This window comes from Cetorhinus maximus, chromosome 14 (genome assembly GCF_964194155.1).
Source record: "Cetorhinus maximus chromosome 14, sCetMax3.hap1.1, whole genome shotgun sequence".
Lineage (NCBI taxonomy): Eukaryota > Metazoa > Chordata > Chondrichthyes > Lamniformes > Cetorhinidae > Cetorhinus > Cetorhinus maximus.
Window position 1 is genome coordinate 113,993,006 of NC_135892.1, and position 27,812 is coordinate 114,020,817.

General features: G+C 44.8%; 1 protein-coding gene across 1 annotated transcript; it reads right to left on the reverse strand.

Moving 5' to 3' along the window:
- LOC144689986 (butyrophilin-like protein 2) lies at positions 1-27,812 on the reverse strand. The gene is made up of 6 exons (XM_078557524.1): positions 27,742-27,812; positions 24,651-24,709; positions 13,780-14,127; positions 9,731-10,012; positions 8,030-8,153; positions 1-4,380 (listed from the first exon to the last, which is right to left on the reverse strand). The coding sequence occupies exons 2-5, from the start codon at positions 24,706-24,708 to the stop codon at positions 8,059-8,061; spliced, it is 783 nt and encodes a 260-aa protein (XP_078413650.1). The 5' UTR covers position 24,709; positions 27,742-27,812; the 3' UTR covers positions 1-4,380; positions 8,030-8,058.

Sequence of the window (27,812 nt, forward strand, 5' to 3'; positions counted from 1 at the left end):
TTTGCTCAGAAATTTTCATTTTTATAGATGTTATAATGAATATTAACAGTGGACGTCAAAACAAGTATGTACAATGGTGAGAGGGTCAATATTGGACATTTTTCTAATAGCTTCACCTGAGCAAACAACCAAAGGGCCAGGCAACTGAGGTCTCCAAACTGACATCTTCTGATTGCAGCCCTAACCACTTGACCAAGGACATTGACAATGTCTGGGCTTTGGCGACTAAATCTAAATGAGTTAAGTTTAATTGTAATGAAGCAAATACATAATCAAATGTAAAGCTGTTCACTTAACATAATGGGTCAGTCATGGAGACTGGGGCCAGGATATGTTTCTTTTCAAAAAAAGAACTGGGTGCAGGTCTGCATTCGATAAGAGGCTGTTAACGAAATCTTCAAGTACTCCATTGGGTAAATGGAGGGGAGGTGGTGTAATGCTATTGTCACTGGGCTAGTAATCCAGAGACCCAGGGTAACGCTTTGGGGACCAGGTTCAAATCCCACCACGGCAGATGGTGGAATTTGAATTGAATTTAAAAACTTTGGAATTAAAAAGTCTAACCTTGACCATGAACATTGATGATTGTCATAAAAACCCATCTGGTTGATTAATGTCCTTTAGGGAAGGAAATCTGCTGTCCTTACCTAGTCTGGCTTACATGTGACTCCAGACCCACTGCAGTGTGGTTGACTCAAATGGCTTAGCAAGCCACTTGCAATTAGGGATAGGCATTAGTTGCTGGACTAGCCAGCGACGCCCACATCCCATGAATGAATAAGAAAAATTCTACAAGGAGCAACTCCCGGTGTGAAGCTCAGTGCATTACATTCACTGCACTCGCAAGTTTCTGCTGCCTCTCCAGATTGCAAAATCTACCCATTTGTATCAGGAGAACGATCAGGTTACTGGCCACTCTTTCCCTATAAAAGGATATCAAATGGGTTGGAGTTGTCAAAGTTTAAATTATAAACATGATTCATGAACTTAACCTTTAATCTATGAAGTGAGACCCAAATCATTGAATTGACCTTCAGTTGATGGAGATGGTTTGGGAGTGATGGACCCACAAGTCAGTGCTGAGTTCACCTTTGTTCTCTCAAAAGCCTTCATTTATAGAGTGTCATTAAGGGCTCAGAACATCACAAACCACTTCACAGCCAATGAAACTCTTCTGAAATGTAATCACTTTTGTAACGTCAGGAACATGGCTGCTAATTTGCACTCAAGGTCCCAGAAACAGAAATGAAATAACTGACTATATAACCAGTGTTCAGAGAAGGTGATTGAGAGATAAATGTTGGCTAGAACGCTGGGGACAACTCCCCTTCCTTTCTTCAAATTGTGCCTGGGATCTTTTACCTCCACTTGAAAGGGAGGATGAAACCTTGGTTTACTATGTCATCCAAAAGCTGACACCTCTGACACAGCAGCCCTCCCTCAGTACTGGATTGTAGTGTCAACCTGGATTATGTGCTCATAATGGGATTTTAACCCAAAATCTTTCTGTCTCAGGGGCAAGAGTGCTACGCACTGAGCCACTGTTGATCGTTGTAAACACAAATTCTTTTATAAAGGTGATTATTTGGATGTGAGCATGGAACATCATCTCAAAATTCACAGAGCACACAAGTAGGAGGCTTGCTAAAAAGAGTGAGGTAGGCTGCGAAAAAACTTCAGGAAGCCATGGACAGGTTAGTGGAATGGACAGACAGATACAATTTAGTTTGAATAAGTGTGCAGGAATATACTTTAGAGGAGGACAAGTATGGAATAGGAGTGAACACTCAACAGAGTGACTTTTCAGAGAGCAGATCAGAGAGATCCAGAAGTACAAATGCATAATAGCCTGAAAATGATAAACCAGAACAGGAGGTAATAGAATTTGGGGCTTTAAAATTAGTGGCATAGAGTACAACTGTACAGTTGTGCAGTGGTTATATACTGGACGATTAATCCAGAAAACACATTATATCTGGAAATAAAAAGTTACATCAGTTAAAGCCACCATGAAGTTATCAGATTGGCATAAAAACCCGAGTGATTGACTCATGTCCTTTAGGGAAGAAAACCTGTCATCCTTACCCATTCTGCCTACTGCAGACCCACTAGAATGTGATTGACTTAAAGTGTTCTCTGAAGTAGCCTCGCAAGCAATGCAGTTGTAATAAGACTGGTATGCAGCCCCACCGCCACCTTCTCAAGGCAACTACGGATGGCAGTATGTGCTGGCCTTGCCAGAAACACCTACATCTCAAGAAGGAATAATAATTTTCTTAGTTTAGTGATAAATTTGATAAGCTAAAGTTCAAGTACTATGTTTAGTTTTGGGGCCTAATTATAGGATATTAAAGTGGTGGGCCGTGTAATTCATCAGGATGATACGTGGTGATGGGAAACCACTGCTATAAGGAGAGACTTCAGATACAACAAATTTTTCACTAATTTTTGAAATATTACTATCTCTGGTTAACAAAAAACAAAAAATTAAGGTAAATGGAGCAAAGGTAGATAAATATATTTTGGTCACAGATCAACCACAGCCACACTGAAGGGTGGAACAGATTCGAGGGCCTAAGTGGCATACTCCTGTTCCTTTATTCCTCATTAGATCATCGCTGATCTGTATCTTAACTCCATCTAACCACCTTGGTTCCATAAACCATAAAACGCCTACTTAACGCAAAACTATCAATGTCAGTTTTGAAATTTTCAATTGACTCTCTGCCTCAACAGCATTTTGGGGAATATGTCCAGATTTTCACTAACCTTTGTTTGAAGAAGTGCCTGAAACATTACCCCCAAACAACCCATCTCTAATTTTAAGGTTATGCTCCCTTGTTCTGGACTCCCCCATGAGAGAAGATAGAGAGATTCTATCTACCCTTTAACCATCTTAAACATTCACTTAGATCATCACATAATCTTCTATACTCGATGGAATACAGGTCTAGTCTACGCAGTCTGTCTCCATAATTACTGATCAGCCATGACTACATTGAATGATGGAACAGGTTCAAGAGGCTAAATGGCCTACTCCTGTTTCTGAGACTGTTTCCACTGCAGCACAAAGGGGACATCTGATAGGATTGTTGTTAATTATAAAAAAAGGTTCTAATAAGGTCACAGGGGAAAGACAGTTAAAACTGGTTGGAACATTATTGATTAGTTAAAATTTTCAGACAGCGAGAGGGGTTCTTTGTTTGAGAGTAAATGCTATGCTACAGCGAATGACTGGTGCTTCTTTTAAAAAAAGAGATAGCTGGATAATTATTAGAAGCAAAGGAAGATACAGGACTAAGGAGATTAGGGAAGTGGGATTAGTTTTGGACTGTACTAGAAAACAGCATGGTAGACAGAAATGGGATTAATGGCCTCCTCCTGACCTGAAATCTCCAAGGTTCCTACACTGAAACTCATCACAACGCGAGGAACAGACCGATGTAGTAGGTGCACATAGCTTGCATAACATAATCCGTGATCGTGGAACCAGATAATACCCGTATATAAAAATAAAGTTCACAAGAATTCTCACTCCCAAAACGTAGCAGAAAGGCAAGACAGATCAACCAGAAGAACAATGGGTTTTTTGGCAAGTAAACTCCAAAAACACAAACATTTTTGTATGGATGGGAGTGAAGCGGGACCGAAGAATACAAGGGAAAGTGTGACAATCACAGAGAGAAGTGATCAGCTCAATTCTGGTCCTGTTGGCATCATGGGACCCATCCATGCCGCTGATACAGATTCTGACATCACAGCAACATCTTTAGGGGTTTTGCTGGATTACTTCGAAGGATTGCACCAGTTTAACCTTCCTCAGATTGTGAAGCTGGCTAGGATCCAGTGCAGACAGTTCATGGCCCCTTGGAAATGGGTGACTCAGTGGTATAAATAGACTTTCGTCAGTGTACTTAACAGTTGTTGTTCAAAGGAAATGGTAAAGCCATTGCTATACAGCATGCTAGATATAAAGTGAGAATTCACTGGTTAAATTATACTCTTGATCTGCAGAATCCCTGATTGTAAAAGTCAGTCAGTTTTTTTTTCTTTTGCAGCAATACACAGGTTTACCATTGAACTCTTGACACACAGCGCAAGGACCACACTGTAAAGTGCAAAAACAAACCCATTAAAATAGAACCAGTCTTTTTTGTTCCTTTCTGACTGCATCACAGCCTGTGCAGAGCAAAATATAGCAACAGATGCACTCCAGGAAAGTCAAGCGCTGGAACTCGGTTGGCTCTGGTGTCTAATAGGAAACAGAACTAGTCCTTGTCGTACACAGGGTGGAACAAAGTCCTTTTCACCCACTCCAGCTCGTCCTGCATTTACACCTTTAAACAAACAGAGTCTTCAGAGATAATCACACAGGGGGACCTGGCAACGAGAACAGAGTTGAATAGTTATTCCATTTCATGCGAGTAAAGCACATGGGGTTTGGCAGCTTCCAATGTTCCTCGAAACTGTGCAGCAATCGGAATTTGATGCACAGGGAACAAATGGGCCATCCACAATCAATGTTCAATACAAAAACAAGGACGTAATGTTTCAGTTGGATTCCATTTGGGCATTATGCTCTGATCTGGGCACGGCACCTCGGAAGCCTATACTGGCCCTGGTGGGGTTGCACTACAGATTCACTGGATTATATCAGGGGGCTGAATGAGTTAAATTATGAGGACAGGTTGCATAAACTGGACATAAACTTTTCTTGAATTTAGGAGATTGAGGGGTGATCTGACCAGAACAGGAGGAGGGATCATCAAAAGACTGGCTGTCAGGTATTCCGAATTCAGTCCCTCTCTGGAAGATGGAGGGAGGAAAAGTGTGAACTGGAGGTCCTCATTTTTCATAGAATTAATGAGAATCCACAGCACAGAAACAGCCTGTTTGGCCAACCAGTCCATGCCAGTATTCATGCTCCATTCAAAACTCATCTTTCCTTATTTAACTCTATTAGCATAACCATCTTCTCTTTCATGTGTTAATCCAGCCTCCCCTTAAATGCACCTGTACTATTCACATCAACTTCTCCCTGTGGAAGCAAGTTCCACATTCCCACCATTCTCTGGGAAATAGGTTTCTTCCAAATTCCCTATTGAATTTCTTGGTATCTATCTTATATGGACGGCCTCTACTTTAGCTCTTCCCCGCAAGAGGAAACATTCTCTCTCTGTCTATTGTGTCAAAACCTTTCCTAATTTTCAAGACATTGACTAAGTCATCCCTTATGGATTAAATCCCTTGGATTTATGAAAGGGAAATCGTGTTTGACAAATCTACTGGAGTTTTTTTGAGGACGCAACTAGCAGAATGGATAAGGGAGAACCAGTGGATGTGGTTATTTGGATTTTCAGAAAGCTTTTCATAAAGTCCCAAATTAGAGGTTAGTGTGTAAAGTTGAAGCACATGGGATTGGGGGTAATATATTGGCATGGATTGAGAATTGGAAAGCAGACAGGAAACAGAGAGTAGGAATAAATGGTTCTTTGTCAGAGTGGCAGGTGGTGACTAGTGGGGTACCACAGGGTTCAGTGCTTGGGCCCCAGCTATTCACAATATATACCACTGATCTGGACGAGGGAACCAAATGCAATATTTCCAAGTTTGCTGACAACACAAAACTTAATTGGTGGGAATATGAACGGTGAGGAGGGTGTTAAGAGGCTTCAAGGTGATTTCGACAGGTTGAGTGAGTGGACAAATACATTGCAGATGCAGTATAACATGGATAAGTGTGAAGTTATCCACTTCGGTAGCAAAAAAGAGAAAGGCAGAGTGTCATTTAAACGGTGACAGGTTGGGAAATGTCGATGTACAAAGGGACCTGGGTGTCCTTGTACACCGATCACTGAAATTAAGCAAGCAGGTGCAGCCAGCAGTTAAGAAAGCAAATGGTATATTGGCCTTCATTGCGAGAGGACTATTGAGTACAGGAGCCAGAATGTCTCACTGCAGCTATACAGGGCCTTGGTGAGACCACACCTGGAGTCTTGTCTCCTTGCATAACTTTTGGTCTCCTTATCTAAGAAAGGATATACTTGCCATAGAGGGAGTGCAGCAGCGAAGGTTCACCAGACTGATTCCAGGGATGGCAGGATTGTCGGATGGGGAGAGATTAGGCCAATGAGACCTGCATTTACTGGAGTTTAGAAGAATGAGCAGGGACCTCATTGAAACATATAAAATTCTGACAGGGATGGACAGACTGGATGTAGGGATGATGCTTCCTCAGGCTGGGGGGGGTCTAGAACAAGGGGTCAGAGTCTCAGGATATGGGGTAGATCATTTGAGACTGTGATGAGGAGAAACTTCTTCACTCAGAGTGGTGAACCTGTGGAATTCTCTACCACGGAAGGCTGTGGAGGCCAAGTCACTGAACATCCGTAAGAAGGAAAGAGATTTCTGGACTCTATATGATATGGGGAGAGAGCGGGAGTATGGCATTGAGATAGAGGATCAACCATGATCATACTGAATGGTGGACCAGGCTCGAAGGGTCGAATGCCTTACTCCTGCTCCTATTTTCTATGTTTCTAAGAGAAAAGAGACCATGGTGGTTCATCCTTTCCCGATAGGTGCAACCTTAATATTTTATTCGTATCATCTTTGTAAATTTATTTTCATTCTTAGTTTAGTCGCTATCAGTGACATCTGGTCAGTACAAGTCAGTGAATCATTACTCCCCTCTGTCAAAAAGTTTATCAGCGTACTCAGAAATTTTAACTTGTACATGGTACTTGGGGAATTGGACTTCATAGTGAGTAGCCACGTTCAAAGGATTGAACTGCAAGAGCAGGGTTAGAATCTTCCATCAGGACTGCTGAGAAGGCAGGATGGATAATCCCACCATACATGTAGGACTGGACCATACAAACCAGAAAGATCATGGGCTCAGTCTTCAGTATGTTTGAGACAGCTTATTCCAGTGAGGTGAAAGAACTATTGTGCCACATTGGCTTCAATTTGTTTTGGGGGAGGGGAGGGGCTAATTAAAAACAAGAGGTAGACAAAGTTCCAGCTAATGATCTCTGCTCAAAAGCCCATATGTCAAAACGAGAACAGGGTCAAGCTTGGTTCTTATTCTCTCATCACACATACGCCCAGGTCCAACAGCAGGTCAGTAATTGCATGAGCAAGATCCACACCACTGTACTGAGTCAGTGCCTTCAAAGTATGGGTGGAATGAAGGAAATACTAAAGAGACTAGAAAAATGTTGGCAGATAGATTTGGGGGTCCATGTACACGAAACATAGTAAATATGCAAATACAGCAAGCAATTAGAAAGATTACGAATAAGAAGTCTTGCTGTAATTGTGCTGGACTTTGGTCACAACTGGAGTACATACTTTGTACAATTTTGGTCTCACTCGAGGAATGATTCAATTGCCTTAAGAGAGGGTGCAACAAAAGGTTAATTTGACTGAGACCTGGATTGAGAGGGCTATCCTATGAGGAAGGATCGAGTAGAATGGGTCTATACCGCATGGAATTTAGAAGAAAGGTGAACTCATTGAAATGTATAAAGTTCTTAGACAGCTTGACACGACAGATGCTGAGAGGATACTTCCCCGGTTGGAGAGTCTTGAATGAAGGATCATAGTCTCACAATAAGGGGTCAGTCATTTAGGACTAAGATGAGGAGCAATCTCTTCATTCAGAGGGTCATGTGTCTATAGAATTCTCTACTCCAAAGAAATGTTGTTGTTTAATTGATGAGTATATTTAAGACTGGGATCAATAGATTTTTGCCCACTAAGGAATCAAGGATGTGGGAATAGGACAGGAAGGTGAAGTTGGTTAAGGATCAGCCATCATCTTATTTAAAGGCAGAGAAGGCTCAAGCCTACTGTTCCTATTTATTACGTCCTTAAAGACAGAGTTTTAAAATATCACAGAAGAAATCAGCCATTCTCCAAATTAACAAACACAGAATGAGGAGAACATAGCTATTGTTTCGAGCCCAGATTAGTCAATGAGTCATGACCTATTTACATATAGTGTTGAGATGGTTCAGATACTTACCACAGAACCCCAATTGTATCTCTTGCTCGTTACCACCAACTCCAACAGACAGCGACAATCAGAATGAAAGCACAAACACTTGCGCCAGTCGCACCGATCACTGTACCCAACGGTACTCTGTGAACTGCAAAACATTCAGACATTGCTGTCGCATTCATGTGTAGTTTCAGTACCGCGATGAAAGAATCTCAGGATCACTTTCTGATCAGTGCATGAAAGCATTTACCTCTTTAAGCAACCACAATGTATTCTGTTGAATCTCAGCGACAAGGATTCTCACCTGTGTTTTGAAATCGCTCCATGATCCTTACCCCTCCCTATCCCTGTAACCTCCTCCAGCCCTACAACTCAGGTCTCTGTGCTCCTCCAATTCTGGCAGCTTGTGCATCCCTGATTTCAATTGCACCATCATTGGTGACCTTGTCTTCAACTGCCTAGACACGGAGTTCTGGAATTCCCTCCCTCACTGCCTCTCTCGCTCTCCACTCAAAATCCTCCCCCACTGCTTTGACCAAGCTTTTGGTCACCTGTCTGCATATCTCCATGTGCCTCGGTGTCAAACTTTGCTTGATAAGGCTTCTGTGAAGTGTCTTGGGATGTTTTACTGCATTAAAGACACTATGTAAATGCAAGTTGTTATAGGTGAACCAGATAACCTAAAGTTCAAGACTTAACCTATCCTCACTGCTGCTGGAATCAGGTACCTCAGTCTGTGGCCTGACTACAAGGTGCAGCTCCTCACAGTAGGAGAATGTGCTTCACCTGGACTTGACCGCAAGTCAGGATTGGCTGGAGGGATCTGGAAATATTGTTGATCCTTACACTTTCTTCCCCCCTCCCCACTTCCTCGCAAAAGTTGCTGACGCAGTTGTAAAAATTCAACCAGTTCACCAATATCCTTCAGGGAAGGGATAAGTAATAAATACTGTCCCAAAAACAATTTAAAAGGAAGAACTGCATGGTTGCTGCTCCCCTACAGAGGGAGTACCAAGATTCTCCAGGTGGCAGAAGTCAAGCATGGCGGAATTTTTGGAGAGGAGTTTCACTTCTGCATCAACACCCCCTCCCCCCCACATCAATTTTGTTAGTTCTATGGCCTCTGACTAATTCAGCCGTCAATGGCAGCTCCAAGAGATGTAACCGTCCAATGCAACCTGAGACTAACTCAGCTTCCACTGTATTGGAATGGGATTACAGTTACTCCTGCAAGTTGGTCATATTCCAGATACTTCTCTTAAGAGGCTACATTAAATTCAAGGCTGCCCACTAAATAATGGCTTTGAATGAAACAAAATTAGATGTAATTCATTAGAATGACAGAACGCAGGAGGTCATTCAGCCCATCACGCCTGTGCTGGCTCTTTGAAAGAGCTGTCAAATTAGTGCCTCTCCTTTGTTCTTTCCCCCATAGCCCTGTGACTGTTTCCTCTTCAAGTACTCAGCCAATTCACTTTGCTTCCACCACTTATTCAGGCAGTGCATTCCAGATCACCATAACTTGGTGTGAAAAAAATTGTCTTCTCATCCTGGCCTACTGTCAATTATCTTAAAGCTGTGAAAATTGATCCCAAAACAAACTTCTTTAAAAAAGAGACCACCCCAACTGAACAAAAGCCAGATTTAACTTTCAGGCAGCATTAGACAGTGCCAATGAGTTTACCCGTTCCACAGCTTTACTGGAACATCGTTTGCCATACTCACTCAGGATGAAAGTCGACGACAATCCCTCATCCAACTCCTGGTCCCACATTGTGCATGTGTAGTTGCCGGTGGGCCAGTTATCCATTTCTAGCGTGCTCTTCACACAGACACTGCCACCCGTGCAGTTAGTTAGCTCTGTGTGCGAGTATCGGGTCAGATTCTCCCCTAGTCCATTTTCCCAGGTCACGCTAGGAGCCGGGTACCACCCAGAGGACTCGCAGACCAGCACCAACAGGCCCAGGTCATCGGAAGGTGAATGAATGACGGGCTGCGTGCCAATAGCTGCAAAGCAAAAAGCAAACAATTTGAACTGAGTTACCAAGACAGATGAAATCTTACCTCAGTGGGTCTTCTTCTAACACCAGCACTGCTGTTGATTTGGGCTTTCAGAGAACAACTGCTTGGGAATTGATGACCCACTTTATGGCTAGGTTTACAGAATGGGAATAGGGTAGGGAAGCTGAGAAGAGAAAGGGATGGAAGCAGAATCTTGTTGAGGTTGAACTGGCTTCAGCAATGGTACATCAACTTGTGGGTAAAGTTTATGTGATCTTGGGCTTTACAAGCAGAAACAAAGGAAAGGAGATGACGGTTAACCTTAATAAAACATAAGATAAACCTCAATTCGGGTAATGTGTCTAATTCTGGTAATGACTCTTTAGGAAGGATGCAAAGATCTTGGAGAAAGTGCTGAGGAAATTTACTCTAATGAGACCAGGGATGACAGACTTCAGTTATGTGGAGAAACGAGGGCTGTTCTTCTTTGAGTAGAGAAGATTAAAAGGGGTAAATTAACAGTTTTTCAAAATCATTAAGTGTTTGGTATAAATAACGAGATATTGCTTCCAGTGGCAGCAGGGTCAGAGAACATAGGTTGAATTAAAACAAAAATCCTTCATGGGATGTGGGCATCGCTGGCTAGGCCAGCATTTATCACCCATCCCTAACTGACTTTGAAGGGGAGAAGATTTACAGGTCCTTGTGGGAAAGAACGGGGGAGTGGGACTAATTGGATAGTTTGTCAAAGAACCGGAACAGGCATAATGGGACGAACGGCCTCCTTCTGTGTTGTAAGATTCAATATAATTTGTTCGTATGTAAAAGGCAGTAACATTGGTGGATGTGTCAATTCAAGTTGAATATTCTTCAGTATAGTATTTCTTTATTCTCTCAAAGTTTCTAATACATGGCACCACATGTTTGGCTGATCTTCTGGTCAAATTAAATTCCATGAGGTGTAAAACACCAGGCAGTCTGAAGCAGCAAACGAAAGGTTAAAAAGAAAGAAACCATTTTGTTGTACTTTCTGGTGAATGTCCAGCAAAATAAATTTTTGACATTGAGGCTACCATTTATTGTTCAATAATGTTCTCTCGCCCAGGTCCTGCCCTCTTAATCGTGCTCTGAAAACTGGCCTTTTGAATCTTTAAGGTTATCGGCCTTAGCTTAGGGACAACTCGCGTCTCCAAGTCAGAAACCCAAGAGCCAGTGTGGACGTGATCTGGAGTAAATATCTATACCATCCAAAGTCCATCCAAAGACTTTCCATTCATTGATAGTAAATCATTGACCTTTCACAGTTAAAACTTAATGGGAAATAAATTCCTTTGGCTATAAAGCTGGCTAATTTTATACTTTATTCACCAGCCTGATTGCACTGCCTAAGTGGCAGACAGGCACCATCAGTTTCCCACCATCACTGACCCTCCTCCTCCAAACCATCCAGTCACCATAATGCCCCTCATATAGCGTCACTCTCTCCTAAAATTTCACTGATCCTGGCAGGGAGTTGGCAGAAGCTTCACTCAGTGCTCTCTCACTCCAAATACTCCACAACACTTAGCCCTACAAATCAACACCTCCCTATATTAAGCTCTGTTGTCCCCTTTTACCTCCTTCATTGAATTTGGGAAGTAGTTTGGGAAGAGGTTTTATAAAAGCTCTTGTTTCAGAGGGAATACTTGCAGCTTTCAGCCATGGTTCAGTGGGTAGCACGTCCACTTGCCTCACAGTCAGAAAATTATGAGTTTGAACCCCCACTTCAGAGACTTAAGCACTAAAGTAGGACGACAGTGTTACACTGTCGGAGGTGCCATCTTTCAGATTAGACATTAAACCATGGCCCCACCTGCCCTCTCAGGTGGTTGTAAAAAAATCCTATGGCCACGATTTTCGAAGAGGAGGATGAAATTCTGCCTGGTGTCTTGGCCAAAACCTCAACCCAACATTATCCTGGTCATCATATTGCTGTTTGTGGGAGCTTGCTGCATGCAAATTGGCTGTTACGATTCTACATTACAACAGTGACTACACTTCAAAAGTACTTCATTGGCTGTAAAGTGCTTTGTTCATCATGAAAGATGCTGTGTAAATTCTTTCTCACTTGGCTCTGATGGAACGTGGAAATTCTCTATCCACAGGGAGCTACACATCTAACTCATTGGAGGACCAGTGTGCATCTCAACCCCACATCCAGACAAGCTCCGAATGTTGACTGGAGAAGCTCAGTGCTGCCAGGCAACTATTTGGTACTCAGCCACTGGGCCTGCCCTGGTTTGAAGCCTCTGATCAGCATCCAAAGCCATAAAAGGAGCCTGATTCACAGGAGATACTGTCCTGTGCTCCAAGGGAGAGGGAAGGCTTAGAACATTAGGCCATTGGAAGGTGGGAATTAACACGATTACTACAGAGTGCAAAAGGCAGAATAAGTAAGCTGCACAAATCTGACCCCAAGCTGAGCTGCTGATCCCAAAATCCTCACCAACAGCCAAATCTGTCTACTTCTGCCTCCACAATATTGCCCATCTCCACCCCTTAGCTCCGTTCATGAAATGGCTAGATTGTGCTACAGAATGACACCAATGACATGGATTCAATCCCCGTACCAGCCACAGTAGTTCATGGAGGCCTACCTCCTGGCCTTGCCCCATGCTTGGATGTAGAGTGGTGCTCTTCAAGCTATCTAACTATTTGTCTCTCTCTAACAGAGATGCCGGTGCTCTCTTGTGAACTATGACTAACTACCTAATCATCCTCCCTCAACTCAGCCCATCTGCTACTGAAGCCCTTATTCATGCTCTTGTTACCTCCAGGTTAATCTGTCCAAAGCTATTCTGGCTGGCCTCCCAACTTTCATTAGCTTCAGCACACCCAAAACTCCATTGGCAAAATCCTAACTAAGGCCAAGTCTCGTTCACCGATTACCCTTTTGGAGAAGGAAACCTGGGTCTATGTGTGACTCCAGTCCCACACAAACGTGGCTGACTCTTAACTGCCCTCTGGAGTGGCCTAGTAAGCCAGTTACCAACCCAATCTCAGGGCAACAAGGGGATGGGTAATAAAAGTCAGCCTTGCCAGCGAAATCCACATCCCGAGAATGGAGAAGATAATAAAAACAAAGTCTAGCCAGAGAACAGCCATACCCCTAGGCCTGGTGTTAACCAGGGATTGTTAACATTCTGCGACAAAAATAAAACCTTTCAGATCATATGTGCACCTTATGACAATCAGTAAGACCATCATGGATTATACTTTACTTTTATCAGTCCAACGAGACGACAGACACAACGCATTCCAAGGCAGAGGCATCATACACATTTTAAATTACCTTGTCCAGATGGGAGCAGCAGTACTTCCAGTTGAAAGTACTCCTCTCCAGATCCCTTCTGCTTTTAAAAAGCACTGATGAATAAGGAGGCAGCAATGTGGCACATTGTGTTAGAGCTCTGACATACGACCACAAGTAATAGCAAAGAGTCTCAAGCCATGATCCCAATCCCACACACGATGATTTCCTGGACTCGCCTGGGCTGCTGTGGAAAGATGCTGGGCGCAGATTGAGGGAAGGAACACAAACAAAGCCCAGGACAGGATTTAATTTTGATTTTAAAAAAATATGTATATATCTGTATAATAAATGCTTTTAGTATCCAAGTTTAAATACTGCTTTTCTCCAATCATGATCAGATTGACACCTGTACAAGAGTTTCTGAAAGAAGCAATTAATCCATTTTATTTTAGTCAATGAAACGAGTGTCTCCTACTCCTACCTCTTATACTGAGGAAGACCTGTGTCTCAGTGCTTTGTGATCGGCTGGCGACAGAGAGTCTGTAGGTTCCAGAGTCAGACAGAGTCACGTTCTTCAATCTCAGGGACACATTTCCTTTCGGGATCTCGTTGTCAAAGACCTCGGCTCTGTCTCGGTAGCTGGGGTTCTGCTCGCCCAGGCTGCTATGGCCTATTGTGTAATTGTAGATTATCCCCATAGCATCCTCCTTCTTCCAAACGAAAGCCACACTGCCGGCCTTATTTCCGGAATAAAACCGACACTGGATAACGTCATCTTCTCCGGCCTTGGCCGTGATCTGCTCTTCCTTACACTTCACTTTAAAACGACCTGGAATCAACATATTCAAAGGAGGATTACCTCATTGCTACGGTCAACATGCCAGCTCTGAACAGCTTTTCCCAATACGTTGCAATGTGTTCAAAACCCTCAATAGGAACTAGAGGAAGCCTCAAGCCCCTTGGGCCTATTCCATCATTCTTTTAACAGATATGCAACTCAACTCAATTTACTTACCTCTGCCCCATCCCCCTGGACAAAGGCCCCTTTCAGGGAATGCGATGATACAGTGAGTTGGACAATGTCCTTTCAAACCCTGGTACGGGAATTGGAATCAAGCTCGGAGTGAGGGCCAGAATATCACTGCTAGTGCCAGGGTCCAATTTGGTGTGCGCCCACATGAACAATGCTAATTAGTATCTCCGAGAAACGGAAATGTTAGTGATGTGTTTGGTGCTCGAGGTTGGGTCCAAGAGACTTTATTTTGCATTGAAATATGCTAAAACTGATATGGGGAGTCTTCGAAGGGGCAGAGAAAACTTTAGGCTTTACACAACTGTAGAATAGCCAATCTTGGAACACACCATGCCTGAAGTGCAGAGTCTCCTGCTTTCATCAGTAATAATCTTCACCACCCCCTAACCCCACCTTTTACTCCTGAACTTAGCTCAAATTCCCACAATTAATATTCTGAAAATGACTGGATTCCAATCAGGATAAGGAACCTTAGTTAATAGTCACTTCCACTGCCCAGGGATAACTGTGACACCCAGAGAAAGGTGGGACTGTTATGATCTATGTGGTTCAGTACTGACCCAGGGTTGTGTCATTATATACTCTGTGTTTACTCTTTGAACTATGAGCTCTGCTTAATGGCAATGTTCCGAATTGGTTAATTCCCCTTTTAGCATCAGTCAGCTGATGAAGTTGGAAACTGTCTGCTTTTCGAATATTCAAAATGCAGAGGGCTAGTCTCGATCAAAACCAAAATGTTGATATCACATCATTAGCTCCAGACAAAGGTGGAGATACGCAGATGCCAGGACATCGGGGAGAACACTTCAACGGTTTGCTTTCACCTGCCACACCCTCCAAACAGAAAAAGGACAAATAAACAACAGCTCAAATGTCCAACAACTTTGAGACTTTTATTGAACAGCACCTCATCTGCTGACTAGGCACTTTACAGCCTTCCGGACTTAACACTGAGTTCAACAACTTCAGATCATGAACTCTCTCCTCCATCCCCACCCCCTTTCTCTAATAATTTATAATTTAAAAAATATATATATATTTTTATTTTCCCACCTATTTCCATTATTTTTAAATGTATTTCCATGCATTGTTTTATCTCCACCTTTTAGCCTATTTTGATCCCTTCCCCCTACCCCCACTAGGGCTATCTGTCACTTGCTCGTTCTGCTTTCTACCCTTAATGTCACCATTAGCACATTCCTTAGCTAATATCACTACCGTCAACACCCCTTTGTCCTTTTGTCTATGACATCTTTGACAATCTCTTCTTTACCTCCACCTATCACTGGCCCTCTATCCAGCTCTACCTATCCCACCCCTCTTTAACCAGCTTATATTTCACCTCATCTCTATATTTCTTAGTTCTGATGAAGAGTCATATGGACTCGAAACGTTAACTGTGCTCCTCTTCGCAGATGCTGTCAGACCTGCTGAGTTTTTCCAGGTATTTTTGTTTTGGATTTCCAGCATCCGCAGTTTTTTGCTTTTATCCAAATGTCAATGATGTGTTTGGTGCTCAAGGTTGGGTCCAAGAGGCTTTACTTTGCCTCTTGGATCAAACCTCGCCGCCAGCAACGCTCACATCCCCTAAAAGAATAATTTTTAAAAATCTCTTTGGTGATTTTATTTACACATGATACTATCAAAATTCCAAACTAAAAATCAGAGTGGGTCAAGGGAATCTAGGCAAAGATTTTAGTACTTAAAACTACCTCTTTGACCAAGGTCACCTGTTCTAATATCTCCTTACATGGCTCAATGTCAAATTTTAATTTGAACATCCTCCTATAAAGCATCTTATAATGTTTTACTATGTTAAAGTTGCTATATAAATGCAAGTTGTTACTGTTGCCCAACACTTGCTTTTTAATTTATTAAGCAAGATTTGGAACAAAGCAACCTGACAGCCAATTCCTCCAGCACTGATACTGGTTAAAATAATGTTGAGAGCGGTTAGAGATTGAGCAGAGATTCATGGCATCACGGCAAAGCAACTGATTAAGAAATCACAGGTTATCTGGTTTATAAAGCGTGGAATTTTACCCACACAAAGTCATTCCACCCATTGTGTCACTGTCGGCTCTCAAACAACCATCTATTTCTGCTGCTTCCCCCTCCCCGCATCAGCCCCCACCAAACGTTGAAATGTTTATTTTTTTCCAATTATTTATCCACTTCACTTAATTAATGGTTCAGAGGTACCTGGGTGCCCTGGAACATGAATTACAAAATGTTAGTATACAAGTACAGCAAGTGATTAGGAAGGTAAATGGCATGGTGCCGTTTATTGCAAGGGAAATGGAATATAAAAGTAGGGAAGTTTTATTACAGCTGTAAGGGCCTTGGTTAGACCACATCTGGAGTACTTCTTTATTCGTTCAAGGGATGTGGGCTTTGCTGGCTGGGCCAGCATTTATTGCCTATCCCCAAGTGCCCTAGAGAAGGTGGTGGTGAGATGCCTTCTTGAACCGCTGCAGTCCATGTGGTGTAGGTACACCCACAGTGCTGTTAGCAAGGAAGGGAGTTTCAGGATTTTGACCCAGCAACAGTGAAGGGACAGCTATATATTTCCAAGTCAGGATGGTGAATGTTGCGGGGAAGGGGGGGGGGGGAAACTTTCAGGTGGTGTTGTTCCAATGTATCTGCTCCCTGTGTACAGTTTCTGCCTCGTATTTGAAAAAAATATATAATTGCTTTAGAAGTAGTTCAGAGAAAGTTCACTGGGCTCATTCCTGGGGTGAAGGGCTTGTGTTAACAGGTTGTTCCTATACCCACTGGAGTTTAGAAGAATGAGAGGTGATCTTATTGGAACATATAAGATCCTGAAGGAACTTGACAGGGTGGATACTGGGAGGGTGTTTCCTCTTGTGGGAGAGACTAGAGCTGGTTTAAAAATAAGAGGTCTCCATTTTAAGATGGAGGAGATGAGGAGAAATGTTTTCTCTGACGATTGTGAATCTGTGGAATTCTCTCCCCCAGAAAGCAGTGGAGGCCGGGTCATTGAATTGATTCAAGGCTGAGTTAGACAGATCTTTGAAGGGCAAGGGAGTCAAAGGTTATGGGGACAGGCAGGAAAGTGGAGTTGAGACCACAACCAGATCAGCCATGATCTTACTGAATGGCTGTGCAGCCTCGAAGGGCCGAAAGGCCTACTCCTGCTCCTAAGTATTATATTCCTGTGAATTCTGATTGCTTCTGCTTTCCTACCAGCAGCCTTAGGACAGGAGGGAAAAAGAGCACTGAAGAGTGACATGTATACAGGAACAGAGGGGAAATGAAAAAAAAAGCAACTTCACTATCTGGAAAACGTTTAAAGTTATTCTCAGGATTATTAGATATAGCCCCTTCCCTCTGCCTATACTTACCTCTACTGGGAGTGAGTCAAAGAGAATTGGAAATGAAACTATAGATTTCCCAGCTTCCAATGGCACAGGGTGTGTCACTGTGCTCCAGGCTGCTTGAACAACACAGCCTCCATCCAGCAAGGGGGTTAAAAAGTGACAGGTAACACCAGCAGGTTAGACAACCTGATGCCAAAATAAATGGACAGCCTCAGAAAAGACAGGAGGGGAGAAAAACAAAAACAAGCTAGGCAGCCTGTTCCGATCACTTACATGCAAATTACATTATATAATAAAAATATACACCTTTTAAAAAAGATAGAAATTCACACCTTGTGCTTCCATAATCCAGACAATACCCATTCTTTTGGTACCATAAAGAATGCCAGTCAAGTAGCCCTGGATACCATGAGAATATCTTGTCCAGGTATCATTGCTGCTATTCTGGCACCCAGACTAGCTAGTCTTCTTACAGAAGAATTTTCAGATGAAACAGGTCAGCAAGCAGCCGAACTGAGACAGGACTGGCAGGCTTCAGCTATGGATCAATGGGAAGCACTCTCACAGGTCAGGGCTCAAGTCCCATTCCAGAGACTAAAGCACAAAATCCAGACTGACACTCCCACTGCAGTACTGAGGGACTGCTGTACTGTCAGAGGTACCATCTTCCAGACAAGAAGTTAAACGGAAGGCTTCCCTTGCCTGCTTAAGCACTATTTTGAAGAAAAGTCCCCACTAGCCTGGCCAATATTTATCCCTCAACCAACATCGTCAAAACAGATCTGATCATATGGCATTAGTGCTTGCGGGAACTTCCTGTGAGCAAATTGGTTGCAGCGTATCCTGGGATTACAAAAGTGACCCCATTTCAAAAGAACTTCACTGGCTGCAAAGTACCTTGGGGTGTCCCAAGATTGTGAAAGGCTTGAAATAAATGAAAGTTCTTTCCTGTATTTGCGGAAGCTAGAGTTTTTTGATCACTTGATGAGCCGAGTGGCCTACTCCTGCTCCTATTTCTTATGGCCTTTGTCTCCAGGAACTGCTCCCTTCCTGACAGTATGATGAGACCATGTAGTAGAGATATGGTCACTCATCTCCAATGTGTAAAATCTACCCTACAGAGCACAAAAACCCAAGCTGAAAGTTAATTACCACTCGTGACTGTAAGTGTAGTTCATTATAGTTAACCTCTCCCAGATAACTGAGTGTAAGTTACATCTGTGCTTGGCTGGTCTCACTTATTCTGGATCTAAGCTATGTTATTTTGCATCTAAACAAAAACTGACTGCAAGGCAGTATCGTACCACCCAGCTCAGAATATAAACCTATTTACATTGCTATAGTTAGCAGTCAGCAATCTATATTATGCACATGAATCTAATCTTTGCAACTATTTATGAACACCTCAAAATCTACTATTACAGTTACTCAATATACACCTCCCATCCCTGACAGTAAGCAAGAATATCGCAAATAGCAACCATAATGTAATTGAATTTGATATTAAGGAGAACCAAGAACCACAAACAAGATTTTAAACTTGCAAGGTGGACTCTGAAGGGATGAGAAATAAATTGTCCCCAGTAAAGTTGATAATACAGTTAATGAGTATTGTAAAGCTATGGACAGTGGTAAATAATTTAGAGTATTTGGTTTGGTACCCACCACCAAAAGGAAAAAGCTCCACTTGTGTATTTAAATAGCTATGTCAACAAACAGGGTCAGAGCCAGTAATTGAGCTAAATGAAGTGGATTACACAGATACAAGGACAAGTGCAAATCCAGTGGGCTGAGAGCTATAAAAAGCAACAGAAAAGTAATAAAAAAGGTGCAAAAAATTGAGTAAAGGCTTGCAAGAGATATCAGAGTAGGAGAAAGAGTCCATTGCGGACCCATTAAAGACAGATGGAGGCGAGATTAAGAATGGACAATGAGGAAATGACAGACTTGCTAAATAGGCACTTCATATCCATCTTCACAGTAGAGAAAGAGGACAAAGTACCAATGGTACAAGGAAACCTTAAAATAAGGGGGAAGTTAGTAAATTAATACAAGTAAAATAAAAATGATAAATGGGACTTAATGCATGTTAAGTAGGGTAGAGTGGGGCTAGCAAAGTTGCTCTTGCAAAGAGCCAGCATGGACATAACAGGCTGAATGGCCTCCTGCGCTGTAACCATTCTAGGATTCTGTTTAAATTTATGGGATCAGATGGTTCCCACCCTAGAAAATTTAGATAATTATAGATGCATTTTCCAAAGCTAACCAAATTCAGGAATTGTGCTTATGGATTGGAAAATTGCACATGTATGTCTAGAAGGAAGAGAGTGACACCACAGCCAGACCACATCTCGCCCACAAAACTGACTCCTTGGGAGATGATGAAAAAGCCATGAACAAGGCTAATGTTAGTTAACCGTAAAAGATGTACAAAGTGATTTAATGGAGGGACACAAGATACTTAAACGAATAGGGTAGTTAAATCAGAGGCAACGCAAAAGTCAAAGTTCAGAATGACAGAGGGGTTGTTTCGGCCAGGCACTTGATACTCTTTCGAGTTATCAACAGTCACAGATTGCAACTCTTTTGAGTACAATCACAGTTCTTGGTTTCCGGGAATGGGACATGAACCCACAACCCTCTGATTCAAAGGCGAGGGTGCTATGAACTGAGCCACAGCTGGCACTTGATGTACCTCTTATCACAGGGGGGTGATCAACGACTTGAATAATTTACCAAGGAGGTTCATCAAGGTAAGACATTGGTGTCAGGTTTAAGAAACAGTTATATGGTACAAATGGGAGGGTAGCAGGGTTAGTATTCTGCAGAGAAAGGACATTTAATGTTTCTATGCAAGAAGGTGCTTTGACAATATACAGCTCAGGCCATTCTGCCCATCTGTCAATACTGGGATTTATGCTCCACACAAGCCTCCACCCACATAACTCCAACTGCCCCACATCGACAAACCCTTCCATTCCTCTCTCCCTTGTGCTGATTTAGCTGCCTCTCAAATGAATCCACGATAATCACCTCCATTACTCCAGGCTAGAAAGTTCCACGAGCTAGGCCACTGGGTAAAGGATTTTCCTGAATTCTATTGGTCTATATTACATTTTTAGTCCCTACAATTGGAAAAATCCTCTCCAGGTCTACCCTAATGAACCCCATCGTAATTTTAAAGATTAAAGCTCAGCTTTCTCTCTTCTGGAGAAGAGCACACCAGCGCAGTTAGTCTGACCTAATAGATATAATCTCTTGGTTCTGGTGTTGTCTTTGGAAGTCCTTTTTTTCTACTTTCCCCAGCATTTACTCTGAACCTGACTTGTGAACCATTTTAGTTTGGGAATAAACTACTTTCACCAGTTTGCATGGTCCAGGATTTGCTCCATAATAAACACTAAATATGTGGGTTAATGCTACAGTCATGATGACATGGTCATCTCAGAAGATGAGGAGGAAGGGAACAAAAATTGGCACAAACTTATTTACGGAATCTAAAAGTCCCAGGAAAAGGGCGAGGCTACTGTCTCACATAATCCCCATCCTGGAGAAATAATTCCAGGCCTCCTTTGGGATTGTAGCTAAATTATTACAAGGAGAGTTTCATGTAATCTTGGCAGAAATTTCACAGACTTCTATTATATCCATTCTTGAGATGTGGGTGTCACTGGCTGGGCCAGCATTTGTTGCCCATCCCTAGTTGCCCTTGAGAAGGTGGTGGTGAGCTTCCTTCTTGAACCGCTGTAGTCCATGTGGTGTAGGTACTCCCACAGTGCTGTTAGGGAGAGAGTTCCAGGATATTGACCCAGCGACAGTGAAGGAACGGTGACATATTTCCAAGTCAGGATGGTGAGTGACTTGGTGGGGAATTTGTAGGTGAAGGAAGTAAATAACTTGCCAAGTTTTATCTGATTTATTTAATTCCCCAATTAATCAGCTCCGAGGACAGGCTGTGTCACATTTTTCCCACATTACTGTGCGAGTGCAGTTTAGGCAGCCAGTTTCAACCTGCTGTTCACAAGTAGTTGAAACAACTCAAATTAATTTCAGTGATAACTTCATATTATATCATCTCAAATGGAATTTTCCACTGCACTTATCCCTCTCCACTGTAGGTGACTATATTAGCTGCCAGTTAAAGAAATAGGCACAACTTAGGTGAGGTGAGAGAAAAGTCTTTGCTAGTGAGGATATAGTACAGAGTCCTTTCTGCACTCACAGATCACAAGTGCTGGGGGAAGGTGGAACACAGTGAAGGGAGACAATGTGTGATCCAACAGATCAGGATAAACCTCCTTAAAAAGGACTGCAGTCTGATGTTCAATATGCAATGGTCTAGTTCCACAGACCAGGCTCCTGCTGCATCTTGCCTTAGTGGCTGCTGGCATTTATTGCTACTCAATAGGAATGACCATTTGATGGTGTGTTTGAGACATTTTTAAGATGATTTAAAGAGTTGATAGGGTAAGCAAACAGAAATCACTTTCTCTGGTGGGTCAATCCTGAGCAACAGGGCATAACATTAAAATTAGAGATAGGCCGTTCGGGGTGATGTCAGGGAGAATTTCTTCACACAAAGGGTAGTGAAAATCTGAAACTCTCTCCTCAAAAAAGGCGTTGAGGATTTTGAAAATTTCACAATTGAGATTGATAGATGTTTGTAGCCAGGATAGAGATCACTATGATCTGATTGAGGGGAGAACAGACTCAAGTAGGTTAATGGTCTCTTCCTGTTCCCATATATGGGGGTTGCTCATGCTGTGGCAATGCTCCTGTATGTTTTAATTGTGAGTTGTGTCAGCCACTGATAATCTGATGACCATCCTCCTGCTGGAGATGAGGGAAGCCCAGTGGAACTGCTTTGGCTTTAAGGAGATGTGGCTGGTGACGGAGGACTGGAGGATCACTGATCACAAATCTGAGATAGGCAGATCTGCTAATGCTCCAGAACAACTAACGATTGTCCAGCCAGCCTGGACAAGCAGAGACTCTGATGTAATTCTTTCCAAACACCTCCAAGTGCTCCGGCACAGATTAGACCAGCAGTATAAATACGGTCGCTCTCCCAAACATATTAGCTGATTAAGCATCATCACAACATAGGAATTGGTGGCTGAAGAAAGAGTAAGGTCCATCTATTTCACCTCCTACTGTCCTGGCAGTCACACAATACACCATTAATGGAACCAATCTTTAAAAATGAGTCTAAAACAGATCCAAACACGAGATGAGAAAACCTCCAGTAGTGGGGAGCTTTGGGAGCCACAGGTCCAGAGTCACCTGTTCCTGGCATGTTACACTCAACACTCCCAAATTCCCAAGAACTCTGGGCCAAGGCAAAACGTGAACTCATCAGGCAAACAGAAAGTGACTGGAAACATTCTCCCTCCACAGACACTCCCTGACCTGAGTATTTCCAGCTTTTGCTGTTTTCGTTTCAGGTTTCCAACAGTCGCTGTACATTGCATTTGAATCAGAAAATCTACTTGTGTGGATTCCTCAGTACTTTGGCGAGCCTCTTTTGCGTTCTTTCTGCATCTGACCAAAAGGAAGTACTGGCAGGCTCTTGAACAGCAGTTGCCTCTATTCTGTCCTCAGCTGGTGCTGCCCAATGCCTCGGTGTGAGAGTAATCAGGGTAGGTTATCTAGCTAGTTATCGTCTTCCTACCCTGAAATAAAAGGCAACCATAACACACTCCCAGAGTAAGCTGCCGAGCTTTGTATAAAGTTTAAATCCACGCTCTCTTTGGGTGCTTCTCACATGGTTTATTCCAAAAGAGTTGCGGTTCTGATTTAGAATTTTCCCCACAAATGATGCAACAGCATTCAAAACTGTTCAAAACCTCAAACACCCACAAAATTCAGAGTGTGAGAAGCACGCCAGCACAAATGAAACCGTGTTCCCAGGAGAGATGGGTTGTGAGGGCTCAGCCGGTGTTGGGGGTGTTACAATTTGGATGTCCTACCAGATTTCTGAGCTGGTACAGACCAGGTATGAAGACTCTAATGTTTCTGGGTTGACACATCATGGTGCCATGAAAATGCATCCAGCTACCAGGGAGTTCCTTTGCTACGTGCTTAACATGAAATGAACCTTGTACTGTGGCCACAAATACAGTTTGATTATCTTTCTGTTTTCATTGCCAGACTGGTCTTGTGATCCAAGCATGGGTTAAATACATTTACTCAGCTAAGTGAAGGGACCTTTGCTCGATCCCATTCGTGCTGCCTGTCTCTCTAAGACTCATTGGTATTCAGAGAAGAGAACCTGGCACAGACTAGAACAAAACAAGAGATTCAGCAAAGTTAGCTTCTCTGAACATTACAGGAATAAGCTATGAGTGAAAGAAAATTAACATGATTAAGGAGTTCAACTGCAATTGGTAGGTGAATATAACTCCAAATGTGGGAGGAGAGAGAACTAGACGAGGAATTAATTCCACTATTAGGAGAAGATGAATTTATCCTGGTGAAGAATCCCTACCCCAGGGAGTGTTTGAGGATAATAGAACAGGTGCACTTAAGAGGAATCTAGGTAAACCCGAGAGAGAAAGGAATAGAAAGCTGTGTTGATAAGGTGAGATGAAGTCAAATAGTGTAGAGCGTGAACACTGGAATAGGCAAGATAGCTCAACTGGCCTGTTTCTGTGCTGCAAAATTTGATGTCGAATTGTGCAGCACAGGAGGAGGCCATTTGGCCCATTACACCTGTGCTGACTCTTTGAAAGAGCTACCTAATCCATCCCAGGCCTCTTGCTCTTTCCCCAAACATTCCAGTATACTTGATATATTTCTAACCATGTTATCAGATAGCAACGCTATTAAAATCAGCTGTATACAATCTTGCACAGTGCCCACGTGCACACATACAACAACCATGCACACTACACCTGTGTACCCAAGTGTTTACAATCAGCAACCAGGCGTATTGAGTGAGGTGGAGGAGGGTAAAGTCTTGAAAACAAAAGCACTTACCTGCTGCGATCATTTCAGCAGCAGCCAGTAGAATGACCGTGTGGAGCAGGCAATTCATTCTAAAGAAAAATACATGGCAAAAAAAAAGTTAGAAATTGAATTTTCCAGGAAACTAAATGTGACACGCAGGCAGATGATTCTCTACCTTTCTTTACACAGAAAGCTCACAACAGCATGTGCACATTTGTTAGAATAACTGTACTTCTACACCCTTCAGACATCCCAGGCTGTGTACAATTCCCCCTTCCCCATTTTGGGGGGGGGGGGGGGGGGGAGAAAGAGAAGCACTCACTCCAAACATGCACCACTGACTTTTGCCCCTTGAAGATTCACTGCTCCGATTCCCTTGAAACTCAACCCCCTGGATAGGCTGCAGTTGTTTTCCTTAGAGCAGAGAAGGCTGAGGGGGGACCTGATAGAGGTGTACAAAATTACGAGGGGCATAGGCAGGAAGAAATTTTTCCCTTTAGCGGAGGTGTCAATAACTAGGAGGCATCGATTCAAGGTAAGGGTCAGGAGGTTTAGAGGGGATTTGAGGAAAGGTTTTTTCACCCAGAGGGTAGTTAGAATCTGGAACTCACTGCCTGAGGGGGTGGTAGAGGCAGGAACCCTCACAACATTTAAGTATTTAGATGAGCACTTGAAACGCCACAGCAATGGCTACGGGCCAAGTGCTGGAAAATGGGATTAGAATAGGTAGGTGCATGGACACGATGGGCCGAAGGGCCTGTTTCTGTGCTGTATAACTCTATGACCCACATTTCCACTGATCTACGCATCGACAAATGTAACAAAACATAATCTTCCACGCTAAGGGAGAAGAATGTAGAAGGCAAGTACACAACAGCCCCTCCACATCGCCCCCAGATTCCAGTCTAGGAACAGATAACACATGGTCTACCTGATCTCTCGAACTGGTTTCAATCACCTTGATGGGGTGAGAGAGAAATTTTCAGAATATTCTGTTTGATTCTAGACATCCGGACAGTGAAGGATTGAACAGAGGCCGTACTGCACAAAACATGCATCTCCAAATCCATCTCAATTCGATTTAACCTGCCTCTCATTCCTATCCCTTACCTAACAATCTATCAGTCCCCAGTCAGGCTCTGATTGATTCCCAATATTCACATTCTTTTGGGGTGGGGTAAAAGATCTCAGATTTCAACTGGCCTTTGTGTGTGTGTGAGGGAGTGTTTCCTGCTATCACTCCTGGACAGTCTATCTAACTCTAATTTTAAGGATTGTGCCTCTCTGCCTCTCCCAGAGGAATTAGTTTCTATGTAACCTATCAAATCCTTTTATTGTTTGAAACATCTCGATAAGATGGAGGGGTAGTTGAACAACAAGTGCCTGAATTTCCCAGGGACGAACAGGAGGCCATATATATATATATTTACATAACCACCAAAATGAGTCAGCAGGCCACAGGCACATCCTGCCTGTTATCCGATGCTGGGATTGCAACATCAAAAACAGAGGAAACAACAGAGGGAGGGAGCTGGGAAGCCGGTGAAACTCTGGCTGTGACTGGGAGCTGGAGCTGGTCTCTAACTCACCCTGTGGGGTGGGGGGGGTCTGGGCCCGGTCTCTAACTCACCCTGTGGGGGGGGGGGGGGGGGGTCCTGGGCCCGGTCTCTAACTCACCCTGTGTGTGTGGGGGGGGGGGGGGGGGGGGGGCCCGGTCTCTAACTCACCCTGTGGGGGGGGGCCGGGCCCGGTCTCTAACTCACCCTGTGTGGGGGGGGGGGGGGGGGGGGTCCTGGGCCCGGTCTCTAACTCACCACCCTGTGTGGGGGGGGGCCGGGCTCGGTCTCTAACTCACCCTGTGTGTGGGGGGGGGCGGGGGGGGGGGGCCGGGCCCGGTCTCTAACTCACCCTGTGGGGGGGGCCGGGCCCGGTCTCTAACTCACCCTGTGTGTGGGGGGGGGGGGGCCCGGTCTCTAACTCACCCTGTGGGGGGGGGCCGGGCCCGGTCTCTAACTCACCCTGTGGGGGGGGCGGGCCCGGTCTCTAACTCACCCTGTGTGGGGGGGGGGGGGGGGGGCCCGGTCTCTAACTCACCCTGTGTGTGGGGGGGGGGGGCCTCTGGGCTCGGTCTCTAACTCACCCTGTGTGTGGGGGGGGGGGGGGGCCTCTGGGCTCGGTCTCTAACTCACCCTGTGGGGGGGGGCGGGCCCGGTCTCTAACTCACCCTGTGTGTGGGGGGGGGGGGGGGGCCTCTGGGCTCGGTCTCTAACTCACCCTGTGGGGGGGGGGCGGGCCCGGTCTCTAACTCACCCTGTGTGGGGGGGGGGGGGGGGGGGGGGGGCCGGGCCCGGTCTCTAACTCACCCTGTGTGGGGGGGGGGGGGGGGGGGGGGGGGGGGCCGGGCCCGGTCTCTAACTCACCCTGTGTGGGGGGGGGGGGGGGGGGGGGGGGCCGGGCCCGGTCTCTAACTCACCCTGTGGGGGTGGGGGGGGGGGGGGGCCGGGCCCGGTCTCTAACTCACCCTGTGGGGGGGGGCCGGGCCCGGTCTCTAACTCACCCTGTGTGTGGGGGGGGGGGGGGGGGGGGGGCCGGGCCCGGTCTCTAACTCACCCTGTGGGGGGGGGCCGGGCCCGGTCTCTAACTCACCCTGTGTGTGGGGGTGGGGGGGGGGGGGGGGGCCGGGCCCGGTCTCTAACTCACCCTGTGGGGGGGGGGCCGGGCCCGGTCTCTAACTCACCCTGTGTGTGTGGGGGGGGGGGGGGGGGGGGGGGGGGGCCGGGCCCGGTCTCTAACTCACCCTGTGTGTGTGGGGGGGGGGGGGGGGGGGGCCGGGCCCGGTCTCTAACTCACCCTGTGGGGGGGGCCGGGCCCGGTCTCTAACTCACCCTGTGTGTGGGGGTGGGGGTGGGGGGGGGGGGCCGGGCCCGGTCTCTAACTCACCCTGTGGGGGGGGGCCGGGCCCGGTCTCTAACTCACCCTGTGTGTGTGGGGGTGGGGGGGGGGGGGGGCCGGGCCCGGTCTCTAACTCACCCTGTGGGGGGGGGCCGGGCCCGGTCTCTAACTCACCCTGTGTGTGGGGGTGGGGGTGGGGGGGGGGGGCCGGGCCCGGTCTCTAACTCACCCGCTGCGGTAGCCGCTGTTGTGTTGAGGCTGTTGCTCTCGGCTACAATGTATCGATCCCTGTATCCAATC